General features: G+C 37.1%; 1 protein-coding gene across 1 annotated transcript in view; it reads left to right on the top strand.

Annotated features, from left to right (window-relative positions):
- Window positions 1-329: 329 nt before the first annotated feature.
- LOC104617402 (sperm flagellar protein 2-like) overlaps window positions 330-19270 on the top strand; it is a gene marked incomplete at its 5' end in the record, with an annotated part of 50760 nt that continues 31819 nt past the window's right edge. The window contains 9 exon segments of the mRNA XM_010282716.1: window positions 330-469; window positions 2008-2135; window positions 2241-2379; window positions 7348-7485; window positions 9943-10103; window positions 10967-11150; window positions 11948-12113; window positions 14494-14616; window positions 18279-18417. Coding sequence (XP_010281018.1) covers window positions 330-469; window positions 2008-2135; window positions 2241-2379; window positions 7348-7485; window positions 9943-10103; window positions 10967-11150; window positions 11948-12113; window positions 14494-14616; window positions 18279-18417 — 1318 coding nt within the window.

Here is a 19270-nt window from a genome sequence, read left to right as displayed (position 1 = left end):
AGAATTGTATCAACACCATTTGCCTTGGTTTACCTGGTAAAGAATTTGTTCCATCTGCACACATACTAATTCATTATCTTCCCGTTTCTCTCACAGAGATGGTTTTAGATAAGTAACAGTCCTGCAAAATATAAGCTTAAGTGGGAAGTGGTTTTATAACTATGGCATCACTAATTTGATTAGTATATTTTGTGATGAACAACACATAAGTAATGAAATAATGAATCTGCTCTGTTATTTTGAACTTGTCAGAGTAGTGTGGGTGTCTAATTCTGTTTATTGATACTTAAAATATATGTGAATGTACTAACTGCATGTTCATATACAAGGGTCTGCTCAAGAAATATCACCAGGAAAAACGCTTTTACCAGTTACACATCAAGATCTGCTTCCTCCCATTCCTGTGTCACCACCACCAATTGAACCAGGATCAGATGAATGGATTTATGTAGATGAACCACTTCCCAAGGTACATTCATTCATGATTAAAACTTTTAGAAATCAAAGTATATATTTTTCTCAGTATTTTATGCATATTCTACCTAAATATTTTGTCTCATTGCATGTTGTTTTCTTCAATATTTTTCAATGAAAGGTATACTAGTACTGTATTATAAATATCTAAAAAAACAAATAGCAATTGCTACTAAAATATATAAAATAAGAGAACACTTTAAAATTTGATCTTTTTTTTTCCCTGAATTCTTCACAATGATAATGAAGAATAGCACATGGATGCCAGAATAATAATACTTTTTAATGTTAGGAAGTACTAGCATAGACTAGTTTTAAAAAACTAGTTTTTTTAAAAAAACCCTAGGTCATAAAACTAGGTCAATTTTTTGTCTCTGACAAGGGCCAGTTGCATATCTTGTAGAAAGAATGTAAGAATGGGGAGAGTATGCACTGATCTTTCTCCTAGGATACTTTTTTTCTAACATGTTTTCCCCGAGGACATCTTTGTAGTTTCCAATGATCTGAAATTTAGGGCTTGTCTGAGATGACTTTGTACCTTCATCTTTGTGTTTAGTAACTCTTAGTAGACTTTTCTTCCGTGATTGTGTCTAGTTGCTTTTTTTGAAGCAATTACTTTTTGGTTGGTCTCCATGATATAGCCTGTATGATTATGCTCATTCTGAAAAAGTACTTCTGTCTGGGCTTTAAACCTGTTTGCTTGGGTCATTTTATGACCCCCATTCTTGTATTTTGAGATACAATGAATAATTCTATAATCATCCTCTGAAAGTATTTAAGATGTGACAAGCATCTATTACATCTTCATTTTGCTCAATGTTGCCTTACTTCTCCAATCCAGTCATAATCTGTTTGTGTCTCCTCATGTGGAGCAGTTCATATGATTCTAGCCCTTCTGTCTGTCTGTTCTAGTTCTACTGTTAACTTTTTGAGATGGGGAGATGGGACTGCATGCAATATTTGAGAGGTAGATTTGAAGGGTGCATAGTGATGCTTTGTACTTTGTTCTGTAATTCCTTTCATAATGTTTACCAGTTTTGCCTTCATGATTGCAATTAGCTTGCATATTCTGGGTTTTTTCTGGCCATGGGCTTTATTTTGCTTTGCATGACAGTCAGTCAAATGTCACTTTTGCAACACCAGAGAGTCACCTTAGTTTTTTACCAGCTTGAACAGTTGTGTACCACCAAATCTTGATACTTAAGTTCTCACTTGGTTTCTTCACTTAGTCTATGGGTATATCCAAAACCACAGATATTGGAATATTCTGCTGGAATTTCACATTCATTTTGAGTACTGCCACTTTTTTCCAAATACATGCCCAGGATAAACTATGTGTTGGTACAGTGTCTCTAATCAGTTGTAAATTAAAAGAAATACACAGTGAAAAAAAATCAGTAATATGATTTCATGCAATAATCTTTCTTATATTTGCTAATATAAGAAATGTAAATGTAAATGTAACCCATTTACAGCTAAATGGCTTACCAAGAAATATAATGATTAATTTTGATGTTTTAAAAAAATTCACAGGAGATACCCAGCTTTTTAGTACCTTACTGGGAAATGGTAGAAAATGCATATATGAGTACCATCAAAACTATACTTAGATGTCTAAGAGATGAACAACACTCTGTAATTTATTACTTAGCAGACATTAGGTGAGTAGAAATAGTAGCTTATTATATTAACATTAGTAGTTTTTGTTTTCCCTGTGGCATTCTGTATGTCTTTTAACACCAAAGTTTTTTTACTACAATTTACAGAAAAAAATTCCAAGATCATTTGAAGTGTCCAGATCTTAAGCAGGAGTTTGTTTCTCAGTGGCAATCAGATTTTAATTCAGTTGCTGATGACCTGCGAGAAGATGAGGAAACAAAAGCAGAACTACACCAAAGAGTTACTGTAAGTAAATGGCAAAAGTTATAATACACCCTAAAGTGTTCTTTCATTGTATACAAGCTCGATGTAACATGGATGATACTATATTTTTTTTTCCTTTTTACCACTCATTTTAAACTGTTTCACTTCCTCTTATACATAAAGTGCTCTTCAAAATTATTTCTCTGTTTTTTGGCCGTATCTTTCTTATATCATGCTGCTTTTTTTTTTTTTAGGTTATACTGCAGTATTCTGACATGTTGTAAAACAAATACTTCTCTGCTTTCTTTTTCTTTAAGTTTTATGGTTTTCAGAGACTTTACTTACACGTTTGGACATTTATAGAGTCATAGAATCATTTAGGTTGGAAAAGAACTTTAAGATCTTCAAGTCCAACTGCTAACCTAACACTGCCAAGTCCAGCACTAAACCATGTCCCTAAGTGAGTATAGAGAATTTCTTTGAAATGTTTTGACTCAGGTAGATCTTTGCTAGGTCATCCATATCCTGAGATTTCTTCTTCACAAAAATCCATGAGAGTAAAGGTCCTAAAAAGTTCAGAGCCAGATTTAACATAGACAGGAAGTGGAGCTATCTTTGAATTTATCATACACCCATTTCAGAACAGACATGATTTTTAGTTGAAAACGTATCAGGGAGTTCTCCCAGAAAAGGGGAAAAAAATGCTGGCAACATTGTTAATTGAAGGGAATGTTGGTGGAATCATGGATAAATTCACTGAGATGGAGAAAGCATTGGACATACTTTTCTAAACCATTATTTCAACAGAATGAAGTAGAGGACTTAAAAATCATAGAATCATAGAATAGTTTGTATTGGAAGGGACCTTTTAAGGTCATCTTGTCCAAACCCCCTGCAATGAGCAGGGACAGCTTCAACTAGATCAAGTTGCTCAGAGCCCTATCCAACCTGACCTGCAATGTTCCAGGGGTGGGGTGTCTGCCTCCTCTCTGGGCAACCTGTGCCAGTATTTCACCACCCTCATTAGGGAACATTTTCTTCCTTAGATCTAGGATAAATCTACTCTCTTTTAGTTTAACCATCACCCCTTGTCCTATCGGAACAGGCCCTGCTAAAAAGTCTGTCCCTATCTTTCTTCTAAGACCTCTTCAAGTACTGGAAGGCAGCCATAAAGTCTCCACAGACCCTTCGCTTCTCCAGGCTCAACAACCCCAACACTCTCAGCTTGTCCTCATAGGAGAGGTGTTCCATCCCACGGATCACTGTTGTGGCCCCCCTCTGGACCTGCTCCATCAGGTCCATGTCTTTGCTGTGCTGAGGGCTCCAGAGCTGGATGCAGAACTCCAGGTAGGGTCTCACCATAGCGGAGTAGAGGGGCAGAATCCCCTCCCTCAACCTGCTGGCCATGCTGCTTTGGATGCAGCCCAGCACATGGTTGGCCGCCTGGGCTCTGAGCGCACATTGCTGGCTCATGTCCAGGTTTCCACCCACCAATACATCCAAGTCCTTCTTTGGCAGGGCTGCTCTCAATCTCTTCATCCCCCAGCCTTGTTTTGATAGAGGGTGTTACTCCAACCCAGGTGCAGGACCCCGCACTTGGCCTTGTTGAACCTCATGAGGTTCACATGGGCCCATTCACAAGCTTGTCCAGGTCCCTTTGGATAGGATCCCATCCCTCGAGTGTATCAACTGCACCGCTCAGCTCGGTGTTGTCTGCAAGCTTGCTGAGGGTGCACTCAATCCTACTGTCTATGTTGTTGGTGAAAATATTCAAGAGTACTGTTCCCAGTATGGTCCACTGAGGGAGAAAGCTTGTCACCCATGTCCATCTGGACATTGAGCCATTGACCACTACCCTCTGGATGCGACCATACAACCAATTCCTCATCCACCGATCATCATCCATATTTCTAATTTCCACCAACTGGAATTATAAAAACAATGGAATCCCTCTGTCCTGTATTTTAGAAAGCTAAAATTTAAAATATTTGGCCTTTCACTTGCAACAGAAATCCATGTTTGACATTGTCCATTTCAAATTAGGTTAAGAGGAGGTGGTAGTCTTCTATGATGCAGTGAGACTCAGATACTGTGATAAAGCTAACCTCAGTAAGTAAGGCAGTTTGGAGGAAATACATGATTTCCAGAATTTCAGTTTCTGAAGGACCCTTTCTAGTCCTTCTGGATCCCAAACCTGTGGATGAATGTGAAGATGGTACTTTCTCTCCTCTTTTAAGCCTTGCCCATTGTACCTCACTGAATCCAAGAATTCCATCATTCATCCTTCCTTGATGCTAGAAAAGGAAAGAGAGGAAATGAAAAGAGTGATAATCTATGGAATGTTTTTCCTCAAACATTTTCAGCTTGCCCAAACTGCTCAACTCTCAGCTGGACCCTTTCTGAAACACCATCCATACTGAAAGCTGCCAGCTGTGAAATCTGAAAAGCAAATTTCTCTAATATCAACTGGGAAATGTAAAAATACACCCCATTTTGTGACGTGTGATAAATTCCTGAAATGGCTAAAGCCCAAAGGGCAGCTCAGACTTTGACATCCTAAAGATCCAAACTCAGAATCACTGTGGATAAAATACACTTCAGCAGCCCATCTCTGTTACACAGTCTTTCAGCAATTTCTCCAACTTCCTTCTCACTCCATTGCTATCATCGAACATTGTCAGTCACTTGGTCTACTTCTCTTGATCCAGATAGGAGAGAACTTAGCACATACATCCATTTTCTCTTTTTTTCACCAACCTGAGTAGAAGGAAAGAAGATGAGAGAAACTGTTCTACTTTGAAAAGAGGGAGAGAAAAAAAAGAGACAAATAAAATATGCTTTTAGCTTCTCCCAGAGGAAGATACCTCACTGTCTCCCTCTCCAGTTATCTCCACTGCTTACAGTATATCAAAACTGTGACTTGAATAACATGAGGACAAAGAATAACATGCTTCTCCTTAGGTGTCTCAGGAAGGTACTGGAAAGAGCTGTACATTAGTTTGTACAAAATATCAGTTTGTTTTGGTTGTATATTATTGGATTTATGTGGCAAGGTTTTGGTAGCAGAGGGTCTGCAGAGATGGCTTCTGTGAGAAGTCATCATGGGCTCCCCCTGTGTTGAACAGAGCCACTGTCAGCTGGCTCCAAGACGGACCTGCTGCTGGCCAAAGCTGAGCCAGTCAGTGATGGTGATTATGCCTCTGTGATAGCATATTTAAGAAAGGGTGAAAACCGCTGTGTGGCAGCTGTGAGAGAGAAGTGAGAAAATGTGGGAGAAGTAACTGCAGTTACTAAGGTCAATGAAGAAGGAGGAAGAGGAAGTAGGTGTTCCAGGTGCCAGAGCTGAGATTCTGTGACAGCCTGTGGAGAAGACCATGGGGACATAGGTTGTTCCACTGCAGTCCATGGAGGACCACAGTGGAGCAGATATCCTCCCTGCAGCCCATGGACGACCTCACATTGGAGCAAGTGTATATGCCCTGAAGGGAGCGGCAGCCTATGGAGACCCCACACCAGAGCAGGCTCCTGGCAGGAACTGTGGCCTGTGGAGCAGAGCCCACACAGGAGGAGATATTCTGGCAGGACCTGTGGCCCATGGGGGATCCATGCTGGAGCAGTACAATCCTGAATGAGTACACACATAGAAAAGTCAGGAGTGAAGTTGAACTAGGGAAGAGGAAGGGGTTGTGGAAAGGTGTTTTTAATTTTGTTCTATTTCTCAGTATTCTGCTCTGTTATTAGCTGGCAATAAATTAAATTAATTTCCCCAAGTTGAGTGTTTTGCATGTCATGGTAATAGGTAAGTGATCTCATCATTATCTTGACCCACGAGTTTTTCCATCATATTTTGTCCCCCTGTCCTGTCAGCAGGAGGAGTGATAGAGCAGCTGGGTGGACACCTGGCAGACAGCCAAGGTCAACCCACCACTGCAAAACAGATAAGTTGTATGATTATATCTTTTTCATTCAGTAGCATCTCCATACATCCTATCAGATGATAGCCTTCACCTTGGCTACCTTGTATCTATGCCATCACTGGTGTGTTGGGTAGCCCAAGCAGTACTAATTTGTCAGCTTCCCTGTGGCTTTTGTCTGGCAGAGGACAAATGGATTTGTCTGAAGTCTTTGGACGTGGGGAGAGAAACAGGATCTGACATACTAGGCTGAGACCAAGGCCCAGTGAATATGGAATCACTTACCACCTGAAGCCTAAGCTCTTCATTGCAGGTCTGGTAGTCTGGAATACCTTTTTTCTTTATCCCAGAACAGGTCAGGTGGGGTAGAACTGTTTGGAGCCTGAGAGACAGCTCATCTTAGCCTACCTTAGCACTGCATTTAAGAGTGCTCTTCTCTTCCCATCACCTCTTATTACAGAGAGGTCTGTCACACTATTTCCATGCAGAGGTCGCAATAGGGAACAGAGTGTTTGCATGCATGTTGTATGCTTAGTATGTCTTCAGTGCTGTCAGTGAGCCACATAGTGCTGCTATTAGATATAGTCACTAGTTGAAGAGTGCTTAGTTATAAAGAACGTTAAAGAAAAATGGCATGGAGGTATCCAAATTGGAAGAATTCTTGACCTCTGGCATAATTTTCTCAGAATTTTTCATATTGAACATCGCCTTAGAGTGTTCTTCTTGTAAGTGTATTAGTTAGCAAACCATTCAAGTGGAAAGTTGTTGGTGCAGTTGGGAGCTTAGCTATTCATCTTCTCGTGTCTTTGTGTAGCTTCAATAGATCTTCTCTGCCTGAGGAAAGCAAGACAGCCTACACATTCATGTCATACCTCTGTATTCTTTTCTCTGGCACATTTGTAGAGCTACCTTCTGTCAGCTGTCTGTAAGCACATAACTTGTTGACCGGGCTTTGACATTTATAACAAGAAAGAAGAAGCCCCAAATGAGAAGATGCCCTATGCATAGGCAAAAATTATGATTTTTGATAATAAACATAAAAAGGTATTTAAGTTTTCTTTCATACTTGTTTCTCATATTTGATTTTGTGTTTTAGGACTTAAGAGATCTTCTCTGGGATATCTGTGATAACAGAAGGGAAGAAGCAGAGCAGGAACGTACTGATATCATGAATGATGGCTGGTTACCAGATCATAGGGGGATTGCAATGAACCATTTCTTCTCACTTATGCAGGTATGGATCTACTACAGAGTCTACAATGGAAGGGGACAATGAATGAACACTAAGAGGTGTTTTGTATGGTTATCTCCAAATAAGTGAGGGATTGAGAGTTAGATAAGCAAATGTTCATGCCTCTTCTGAATTTGTCTAGAAAGTTAAGAGACAAAAAGTAAATGCCATTCCATACATTTAACTGTCAGGCAAAGAAATTTAAGAAAAACACCATTGTTCTTGTTCAACCTCTAAACTTTCAATCTGTAGTGTATAGTGGTACTTTTTGCAATTTTATCAGTCCAGTGAATCAACTGACTTTTGTAACAGAAATGTTGGAGCTGCTTATCCTCCTGTGGTTATATTGACATTTGCTCTTAATTTGCAAATTACATAATTCACTGCTGTTGTAGACCCACTTGCTGTTAAGGTTGTCCTGTATTTTCCCTATCACAAAATTATTTCAGTTGTAACTTCACCAATGTGGCTTGAAATTTTACCTACAGACTGAAAAAAATAATTGCAAGGAATGTTTCTGAGAATGTGATGCCATTTGCTGCTCTTGAGAAAATCTGTTCAAATATGACCCAGCTTTCACACATCTAACTTTAAAGTTTTCAAGAGACTATCTTCAATTAGTTGGCTCTCCCCTTCCCCACAGTATGCCTTTCCTCTCATTCAGCGTGACCATTACTTACTTCAGTTCCTGAAGTGAAGATTTTCCTGTGACTGCTGTTCTAGGTGCATAAATTTGGTTTCAGGCTGGACTGAAATAGACTAGAGCAGGCTAGGCAGGCTTTTCGCTATACTGAGTGACCACTCTTTGAAAGTTTTGGCAACTTTAAAGACAAAAATGAAAAAAATGCTTTAAACACATGCCATTTGATACTAATTTGGCTGAAAAATCAGGCCTAAGCAGCTTAGGGTGGGCTTCCTGCCCTTTATTCTCTGTGTTATTTTTATATGTTTAATAAACAAGGGAACCAGTCTCTTGTCTCATATGAGTGTTGTGGTAATTTAAGTAAAGTTTGTGAAGTAGTCAGTTGCTATAATAAAGAAATTATTAACTGTTTCAAAGAGTCTAAGTAATGTCCTAAATAAAGACTTAAGGCCACTGACTAAAGAGAGAAGTCAAAATATCAAATAACTGCTAACTGAAACACATTCTTCCTGTAACTAGGATATTTATAGGACTGAGTATTTTAAAAATATATATCTTAAATTACATGCATAAGGGAGCCAAATTAAAGTAATATTGCAAGCTGAAGTATTTTACTTTTCTCCTTTTATATTCATGTATAACTTTGCAATCCTTGTTCTAGTCTAGCCAAATTTCATGGACATGTATGATTCAGTCCAGATGAGATTCACTATGAATCTAATTTGATCTGTCTTGTGTGGATATGCAGGATATTCTTTTAAAATTAAAAATGCATGTATTAGCCATATATAAGATTTTATTTTCCTAAAGAAAAATGCAAATGAAATAATTTTTACATTCTTTAGTTAGTATATACTCCCCAAAATAAATGAGTTATTAATGCTAAAACTACAGAACTAAAAATATACTAAATATACCTTTATGTTAAGGCTTTGTTTGAGAAGCAGGCAAAAATAGGCTTCTTTGGTCCTGAGCTCTCTGTGGGTTTTTCTGTGGGAACTTACATATATTCCCCAGGTGCCTCTGTTACTGTATAAACACATAGTTTTGTGTAAATGCCGTTTATCAGATTTATTTCCACCTTTCTGTGTACACACCGTTATACTAGAAGATACTTTCTCCTTAACCTATGGATAAGTGCTGGTTTACACCACAAAGGTTTTATCCTTTGTTTTGTGAATGTGGTTTTCTGCATTTTCCCATGAATATTTAGTACTGTTTTGTCGGTTAGAAACTAACGCCACACTGTATCAATAAATCAAAACATGACAGGTGTTAAATGCTTTTTGACTCTTACTTGATTTCTTCCAAGACACTTCACAAAAAAAAGGATCTTCCAGACACTTAGGTGTGTAAAATCTGTTGATTTCTTCGTCCAGAAAAACTGTATGGCTTTTAAAATTTTCTCCATCACTTAACCGTTTTTATTTTATACTATTAAGGTTTTTATTTCTTTTGAACAAAAAGATCCCTATAATTTGTTGGTACTAGTATCCTTGCTACTATAGAAATACATACACATCAAAATACATTGTCATTAAATTTAATGGAACAAACATTTATTGTAAATAATATTTCCTATTCTAACAACTAAAATTTTTATTAATCCTTAGAAATACCAGTGTGAAGATATTATAGATGCAAGTAGATGTGTGCATTGAATACACTATAAATTTTCAAACAAATATGGTTATGTTTGCTGCTCTCCTCAAACTGTTAGGATATAGAATTGCTTCTACTATCATGTATTTAAAAATGTAACAGAAATTTGTACTGTCCTGTTTTGAATTGCAATCTTTGTGTCCTTTCTTCTTGAGGTTGAAGTGGATCGTTTCCAAGATACAAAGAGACTTCTTCATGACTACTACAGGGCAATGGAAGGAAAAATCCCAACAGATGACGGTCAAGATTTTACTAGAATCCCGTTGTTAGATATTATTGGTGTAGAGCAGAAAGAAGATCAAAACAAATCAAGAAGGTAGAAATGCATTATTGAATTAAATAAATATCAACAAATACAATGAACTGATAGCTTTGTGGGTGTATATGGAAATACATGTGTGTACATTTCATGGATGGGGAAATAAGAATTTTTAACTAGGGATTATAGTCAAATGATGAATCTTGAAGCATCTTGTAGGTTTAATTTATCCCTAATTTTTTTACTGATTTACCTATATAATTTTCAGTAATGCATCTCTGACTTATAAAACATTTTCAAACATTCCTTTAAAGAAATCTGCTATAGAAATGTTTCCTACTTCCCTCTGTGTTGCTGACAGTTTCCAACACAATCCTCACATAACTTAAGTTACATATTAGCATGGAACATTACAGATTTTAAATTTGCACCAACAAACATAATTAAATGAGTTGTGTAATGACAAATATAAATTGAAGCAGCCTACAAAGATGCACAGAACTGAATGCCGTATTAAAAAGTAGGGATACCATCAAATAATTTCACAATATCAAAAATATTGTCAACAATGACACCTGCTTTTTTAAAATACTTACAGTTCATTTAGAAATGGCACATCAAAGTAATAAGGCTGTGCTTCTAGCCCATGTAGAGTATGGACTTGCAGATCATGCAACCATTTTGATTTCGTTTTATCCATCTATTATTATTGCTTAGCTTCTGCAGTTAAACTAGACAGTTTTCTTGACATCCACACACTTCACCACTTTTGGTCATAAGGAAAGTTCATCCCTTTTCTGTTGCTATGGCAAACTTTGAAAATAGCATTCTCATTCTGTCAGCATATTCTCCAATATAGTTATAAATTAACACTTTTTATAAAGGGGTGTGTGAATTATGCCTTATATTTTATTTTTAAGGATTCCTTTAGTTTCTTGGAAACTGCCTTCACCAGAAATAAATATTACCAAGTCAAAAAGCAAGGGAGCTCTACAGAAGAGTGCTAAGGATGAGAATTCTGTAAATGGAGCGGCCACTTTTGGGAAAGATGAAAAACTTATTACTGATACATGGCAAAGAGCAGTAACAGCAGTATCAAATATGGTAAGGAATGTTTTATTTACTTAAACATTTCTGCTTGGACAGTCAAAGCCTCCCATTCAGTAGGCAGCCTGAACACACAGCCTTCACACTGTGTATCTCAAGTTCATGCCTCTTGCTCCACCACTGATATTTCCATTGAATATGTTTGTCTTTCTATGAGGAAGATACTGGAATCTGTGTATTATAAACTCTGTACTTGTAATTGACCCTTTCATTCCGTTACTGAGACAAATACTTTGAATGTTGTCTGTATATAGATCTACTTCTTCCATGATATATTTTCCCCTTATCCCTCAACAGAAGCATGAAAAGAGGGACAAACTTTATCTTGTGATGCAATGTTTGCTCAAACCTTTGACAACTTCAAAAGCTATGATTACATTCTTTTTCATATATAGCTAAAAGTCAATTAAATCAATTAAAGTTTTTCAAATGGTTGGTTTCTAGGTTTGCTTTTTTTCCCCCTTTTGATTATTTTAAATAAGTGAATTTCTGCACCCTTACGTCTTGCTCTGCATTTTGTTTATTCTTACATTTCTCAGGTTTTCCTAGAGTACAGGTAATGGCTTACAGGGATTAAACCCAAAATCTCGCTGTCTTGCATTTTTGCTGTAGAATTTTATTTCATATATTTATATATTTTAATAAAGTATTTTGATATAATTACACAATTATATATATCCTTTGTTTTATTTGTGTGTGTATGTCTCAGCAAGTACTTTCAGTAAGTATAGGCTATTTAAAACCACAGTTGCACAGTGTTGATACTATTTACTATGTGTGACTATGGTGTCAAGGTAACAGCGGAAATACAGTCTGAAGAAATGGAGGAAGAAAAAGAACATCAGCAACTAGAACTGAAAGAAGATCTGAAATCTTCACAGACACTGTCAGGCAAAGCTACTGGGAAAGGTGCCAAAGATGCCAAAAAGCTTTCTCCCACATCAGCTACTAAAAAGAAAGGTATTTGAAATGCAGACTTTGTTTTAGCAATGTTTGAAATTACTGAAATGTAAATACGTCAGTAATACAGAAAAGAGTAAGGCAAGACATTTAATTTGGATTTAATTTATCTTTTGAAATGTCAAATATGACAGATCGATGTGAAAAGCTGGTAGTGATAAAGGAGTGCAGTGGCTTTTGAATGGCAATTGCATTTATTTAATCATATGTGTTGTTATTATTATGTAGGAATCAATATTCTAAATAGAACCTAGAAAGTAAATATTAATTTTTCCCCATGTGCTGTTTTGGAATTGAATAGTTAGCATTAGTTTATCAAAACAAATACATTTTCATTAAATTCTCCCTACTTTCCAGCCAGAAGTCAAAGTATTTCAAATATTAAAATAAAAGTACTGGAATAGAATGGATAAATTATCCAATACTCTGAGTTACTTTGGAATGAATTTATAAGGCATATAGTAGTATGGATCTATCAACATCCATAATTTTTATATATAACTGTAACATGGTGTAAATAAAGAACATAAAACCTAATGGCATATGCAGTCCTAAAAAAGACTAGACTCCCGTTGAGGTGGATCTTACTCACAGGCCTGGCAAGAATCTGTCCAACCAGGTGAGAATACAAAATTTATTCGCAAAATAGAAACAGACCTGAAAAACCCCTATCTCTTTAGCCTAGCAATTCAGGCAGTCTGCTGGAAAGCTGGCATGCAATGCTGTTTATACATTTTTTTTCATAAATACTTCCTTGAGCAGGTAACATTTTAAGTAACTTCCACTTCTTTCTGCAAAACATCATAGCTCCAGCAGGAAGCAAGGCTAGTAGCCTAAACCTTTTATCTTTTGTAAAGACATTCTACATAGCAAGAGAGGGGCTTAAGTCCTGTGGGTGTGAGGGTAGCCTGAAATTCAGGTACTCCATTTCCAAGTGAGAAAGCTGTAACTGGACTTATTATGCATAAAGTGGCTGACTTTTTTTCTTTGACAGACATTTTATTTGCACTGTACTCAGTGCTCTCTTTGGTTGATTCTGCTCATGGTACAGTGAACAAGTATAGCCCTGCAAATGCTTAACCACACCTTTCTTAGCTTAGACATCTAATTTGTGAGCACCAGGAAGTCTTAGGTGTGTGTTTAGCATCTCAATCCAGCCAAGAGAATATGACATTTTCAGATTTCTAGAAAAGCTTTGTGATAAAAAATCAGCAGCTATGACCTATTGTATACTAAGTGGCTAGGTTGAGGTTTGTGACTTGCTCCTTGGAACTAAACTTTTATTCAGACCTGGTTCTAGACAACCTACCTGGAATCACAAAACTATAAAGTGACAGAACTGCAGCTAGAATTCAACTGTATATTCCTTATGGTAGAAGATAAGTATCAACTGATGTATCCATAACTGAAGTATCAACTTAGATTTCATGCCAAATACAGTGCTACTGTAATGCTCTTGTAATAGAATAATTTCCTAGGAAACAGATATAGCTAGTAACTGGGTGATACAACTTATCACATGTTATTTTATCACTTCTAGATTTGACATTTGCTTTATGTTGACCTTACGTATCATGCAAATGTCATTATTTTTTTCTGTAAAAGCTCTATCTGCTCTTTTTCTATGACAAAACAGTTACAAGTATATTAATATTTTTGAGTAATAGTCAGTGTTGTGTCTGCAGAATTTCATGCAATCTTTAAAAACATGATAAAATACCTTTACAGTGTCTTTTCAGAGATACTTAAGTTAAAACAAGCTGCAAAGGCAGGTAACAAAATGGTTTAGAAAGGCATGAAATAACATACCTCTCTTTTTTTTTTTCTTCTGACTTGTTATGATTTTTTTAAGTAGCATTATTTTCCTTTTCACTGCTTTCATGGTAACCAATGATATTTACTAACATAGCATTTTTACTACAGTTTGCAAACCTGAATTTGCTCCAGAAGGAACAGCTGTCATTCAAAAGAAGTTTATTTGTGTGCTGGTTGTGGTGCATTGGTAGATTTTAGGATTAAAGAGAATATTTTGACCATCTAGGATTACAATAGAGGCATACTTACTCAGTCATGATTTTCCATTTAGAAATACGCTTTGGGATGAAATTTAACCAATTTTAATATGCTGGAGTAATTTTATGCAATGTTAATCTTAGCATGTCTTGCAGATGTAAATCACATTTGAAGAAATATAAATATGTTATGTTGACATAAGACACCTCAGTAAACCACCTTTGTATTTTCAAAAACGGTCACATCAAGTATAGTGGAAAGTGCCATTTTTTCATTTAAAAAGTGTGCTGTCTTGTGAGTGCCTGTGTATGGTTACACAAACTTACCAGCAAATTATAAAGACTGTGATAGGCCTATTTTCCTGCAGGGCCATCTTCTACTGCATCTGTGGTTGAAGTCAGTCCAGTTCCTATAAACACAGAAGAATTAAAGAAACGAGAACTGACACTTAAAATAAAGCAAGAATATTTCAGTGCCTTAAAACATGAGGGTATGTTACTATTTGGTTACTTATATTGGGGGGTGATTGTTATTCCTAATTTAGGTAGTGAAATAGTCAAAATTAGCCAGAAACTCTAGGGAAAATGCATGTGTGACTAAGAAAAAGAAGGGGAGAAAAAGAAGTGTCCGGAGAAATCAGGAATTTTTTTAGGGTGGTAGTCACCAGTAATTTTGAGGTAAATATATTTAGAATAGAAATGTGTTTTTCATTTTTCTTTTTGTTCTCTTCTGTTTCATTTAATTTAATTTCATTTTCCATGACTAAGCAAGTATTCATCAGGAGAGAATATTTCACATAGGTGGTTAGCCACTTTTCAGTATTCAATTGAATTGAATTCAGTATTTGAAATGTTTTGATCTGTGAAAGAATTTGTTGGAAATCATGTATTCCATTGATGCTCTTCTCTCTGATTCCTTCTTCCTCAAGCCGCATGGGATTCAAGCAGCAAGACACAGTTTGTTTGTTCTTCCAAATTCCTTTCCATACACCCTTCCAAAAATGATATGTTGTTCAGTTGTTCTGTCTCTTTGTCTGTCTCACCCAATAACTTCCAAGCCAACTGGTTAATTTCAGCCAAAAGTAGATGCCTGAAAAACAGAAGTCCCAAACTGAAAAAGGCTTAAAATTTTCTTTTGAAGATGAAATAGAATAGAAGAAAAAGACCTCTTTCTCACTAAAGGGAAAGTAGAACCTAGCTGTTAGAGATTCTGTTTAGCAACAGTTGGCAAGCCCATCATCATGTATGTTACCTCCTTGGCAGGCTAACTTTTGCGTAGTATTTATTATGAAATGTAGAGGGCAAACAGTGGTTAATGAATGAAACCCAAACTCATAAGGCTTCATTAGGTCCACATCAGACGAAATGCTTATACACCTAACACTTTCAACACGGTTTAATCCAAAAGCAATTTAGGAATAAATATTCTCAGTTTTTGGGATAATGAGAGGAATGGTAGCAACTTTGAAGATCTTAATAATATGAAGACAAATTTTAGTGATTCCTTGACAAGTTTTGTTTTCTTGAGGTTGCTTCATTTTCGTCTTATATTTAACAAAAAAGCCAAGATTTAGAATCATAGGATCATAGAATCATTAAGGTTGGAAAAGACCTCTAAGATCATCAAGTCCAACTGTCATCCCAACACCACCATGCCCACTAAACCATGTCCTGAAGTGCCATGTCTACAGATTTTTTGAACACCTCCAGTGATGGTGACTCCACCACTTCCCTGGGCAAGGGGTCCTCCTCTGGTCCAACAGGTCCATGTCTTTTTTATGTTAGGGGCTCCAGAGCTGAACCACAGTACTCCAAGTGGGGTCTCAACCAGAGCAGAGTAGAGGGGCAAAATCACCTCTCTTGACTTCCTGGTTACACTTCTTTGGATGCAGCCCAGGATACAGTTGGCTTTCTGGGCTGCAAGCATACATTGCCGGGTCATGTGGAGCTTCTCATTAACCAATACCCCCAAGTCCTTCTCCTCAGGGATGCTATGAATCCATTTGCTGGCCAGCCTGCATGTGTGCTTGAGATTGCCTTGACCCATGTGCAGGACCCTGCACTTGGCCTTGTTGAACTTCATGAGGTTTGCATGGGCCCACTTCTCAACCTTGTCAAGGTCCCTCTAGATGGCATCCCTTCCCTCCAGATGTTGACTGCACCACACAGCTTGATGTCGTCAGCAAACTTACTGAGGGCGCATTCAATCACAGAATCATAGAAGAAGAATTTGGGTTCGAAGGGACCTTTAAAGGCCATCTAGTCCAACCACCCTGCAGTGAGCAGGGACATCTTCTAACTAGATCAGATTGCTCAGAGCCCCATCCAACCTGACCTTCAAAGTTTCCAGGGATGAGGCATCTACCACCTCTCTGGGCAACCTGTGCCAATGTTTCACCACTCTCATTGTGAAAAATTTCTTCCTTAGATCTAGTCTGAATCTGCCCTCTTTTAGTTTAAAACTATTATCCCTTGCTAAAAAGTCTGTCTCCATCTTTCTTAGAAGCCCCCTTCAGATACTGAAAGACTGCAATAGGGTCTTCCCAGAGCCTTCTCTTCTCCAGGATGAACACAGAATCACATCCTGCTGTCCATGTTGCTGACAAAGATGTTGAACTATGCCATCCCCAATACTGACTGCTGAGGAACACCATTCATCACCAGTCTCCACTTGGACATCGAGCCATTCACCACAACTCTTTGAGTGCAATCATCCAGCCAATTCCTTATCCACCAAGTGGTCCATCCCTCAAATCCCATGTCTCACCAATTTAGAGACAAGGATGTCATGCAGGGCAGTGTCAGATGCTTTGCACAATTCGAGGTAGATGACATTGGCCTCTCTTCCCTTATCCACCCATACTGTAACTCCATTGTAGAAGGCCACCCGATTTGTCAGGCACAATTTGCCCATAGTGAAGCCATGTTGGCTGTCACCAATCACCTCCTTATTTTTGGTGTGCCTTAGCATAGTTTCCAGGAGGATCTGCTCCATGATCTTGCCAGACACAGAGGTGAATCTGACTGGAAATAACATTAAAAGAACAGGCCATATATTTTTCAGGGTCCATCTTTCTACGATTGTTGCCCAAAGAAAGTTTCAGCCCCAAACCTAGGTATTTTGGAAACTTTGTAGCTTACAGAGTAAGGATTATAATGTAAATGATTTTACAGTCTTTAACTGTGAAGTCGCTGAACCAATTACTATATAATATTAATTGTTTAAAAGATTCTGCAGTACAGAAGGTAAAATATGAACAAAAATCAAGTTGAATACTGACTTTGCCTTCAGGATTGGAAATAATCTCTTGCTACTGGTCCTCTTTTGTTGCTCTTCTTTTGGAAGGCTTTGAATGTCTTTCAGTGCCTGTTCCATGTGTCTCTCAATACAGGACCTTAGTTGTCTTTTCATCCAGTTGGGATCCTTTTCACTTTGGACATTGCTGACTTGTTCCCATTTCTTATCCTTTTAGCTCCTTTTTTAAGTATTAATGTCTCAATGAGAGACTGGGTTTTTTTTCCTCAGTTCTTCGCATTTGGAAAACTAATAATGAAATTCTCAGTATTTTTAAAAGTTTCATGTAACTACACTATGCATAATTTTGGTAGAGGTGTGACTAACCAAAACTTAGTGCTCACTAATCAAACTCTTTTCTAATGCAACCTGAGTTTTCGGGTATAAAACAGTCACATGTAGGAAGCTTGGAGTAAATCCTGTGAGGTTAATTTTAAACGGCTGGAAAAACAAACTTTTATTGTCATTAACATGTATAATGATTTAGATGTGTTTTCTTTAAAATTTATCTACACCAGAGTACTCATACTTGCATCATTAACTTCTGTGTCTGTTGCTGTATAGTGTTAATTTAGTTCAATGTCACTGTCTACTTAAACATCCCCGGTACCTCTATATTAGTTTTATTAAGATATTTGTTACCTTGTAAATTCTGATGCTTATAGAAGACACGCTTTTGTAAAAACCATGGTGCAATAGGGGTGATTCTGAAAAATAATTTGTTCAAGAATATAAGAAATTAAATAAACATTTTACTGCATAAAAACAGGTTAAGATGTTAAAATTCAGGTGCTTAGGACTGAGAATTTTCCTCAAATTTTATAAGTATTGATTATTATGACATTACTTTTTAAACAGAGATAGCCACAATATCTCGACTAGAACTTATAAAAGAAAAAGCTTTAGCATTTGTTCAAGAGTTAACAATGAAAGCAGAAGAGGCTTATAAAGATATGGAAAAGTGGTTTGGATCCAGGTTCTTGGCAGAAATGTCCAGGTAATGTATATCTAATTTTAAACAGGAACCTTTTTTTTCAAACTAGACTATGCTAGTAAAGATACTTGTTTATATAGAAACAAATAATTTGAAAAAAATATGTAGAAAATAATAATTTAATTTCATAAACTGGAATTTAATTTTATCTTAAATACATGAATGGTAATGCCTAATTTCTTTCATGATTAGAAGGTCCTGCTGGCAGCAGCAGTAGAGGTAATTATCAGTTCTGCTGTTTTTCTAGACTACAGATTTAGCAGATTTACGAGCATCAGCAGACAACCAGTTATGCCATTTAGTAGAAACCTCTATATCATTTCAGTGGCTTCTGTCACTTTGGATTGTGGGTTTATTTTCTTTCCTGTGCTTTACACATGCCAGAAAATTCCACCTGCTGTTATTACATGTATAACATGTATAACATTTCTCAAAATTATTTCAAGGTCCATTAAAAAAAAGGTTCTTCTTTGCAGTTTTTCTGCCCTGGTAAATAAAATGTGCTTGGGACCACTCTGACACTTAGGCCTTCTGGGATAGAATGACCTATGTTCATACCATTAGATTTTTACTCTCCAAAACAGAGGGGTCACATTGCTTTTGGAAAATGTTTCTGGCCCATTCTAACTTTTGAAGCATACCTGGACAGTGCTAGTGGATCCATGTCAGGGCAAGCCCAAGACAAGAGACATGAATTTAGGCTCTAACACCCAATAACTCAAAGAGGCTGAGCCTCTGCCTTTCAGACAGTTTTATTTGCTTTCCTGACAACACGCACTACCAAAGACACAATATTTACAGAACATCATGTCCTTTGACCTGACACCCCAGGTGAAACCTATGACTAGTTGAATGT

The sequence above is a fragment of the Phaethon lepturus genome, unplaced genomic scaffold (assembly GCF_000687285.1).
Source record: "Phaethon lepturus isolate BGI_N335 unplaced genomic scaffold, ASM68728v1 scaffold3802, whole genome shotgun sequence".
Lineage (NCBI taxonomy): Eukaryota > Metazoa > Chordata > Aves > Phaethontiformes > Phaethontidae > Phaethon > Phaethon lepturus.
The sequence above is the reverse complement of the archived record's forward strand: the minus strand, read 5'-3'. Positions and strand labels throughout refer to the sequence as shown.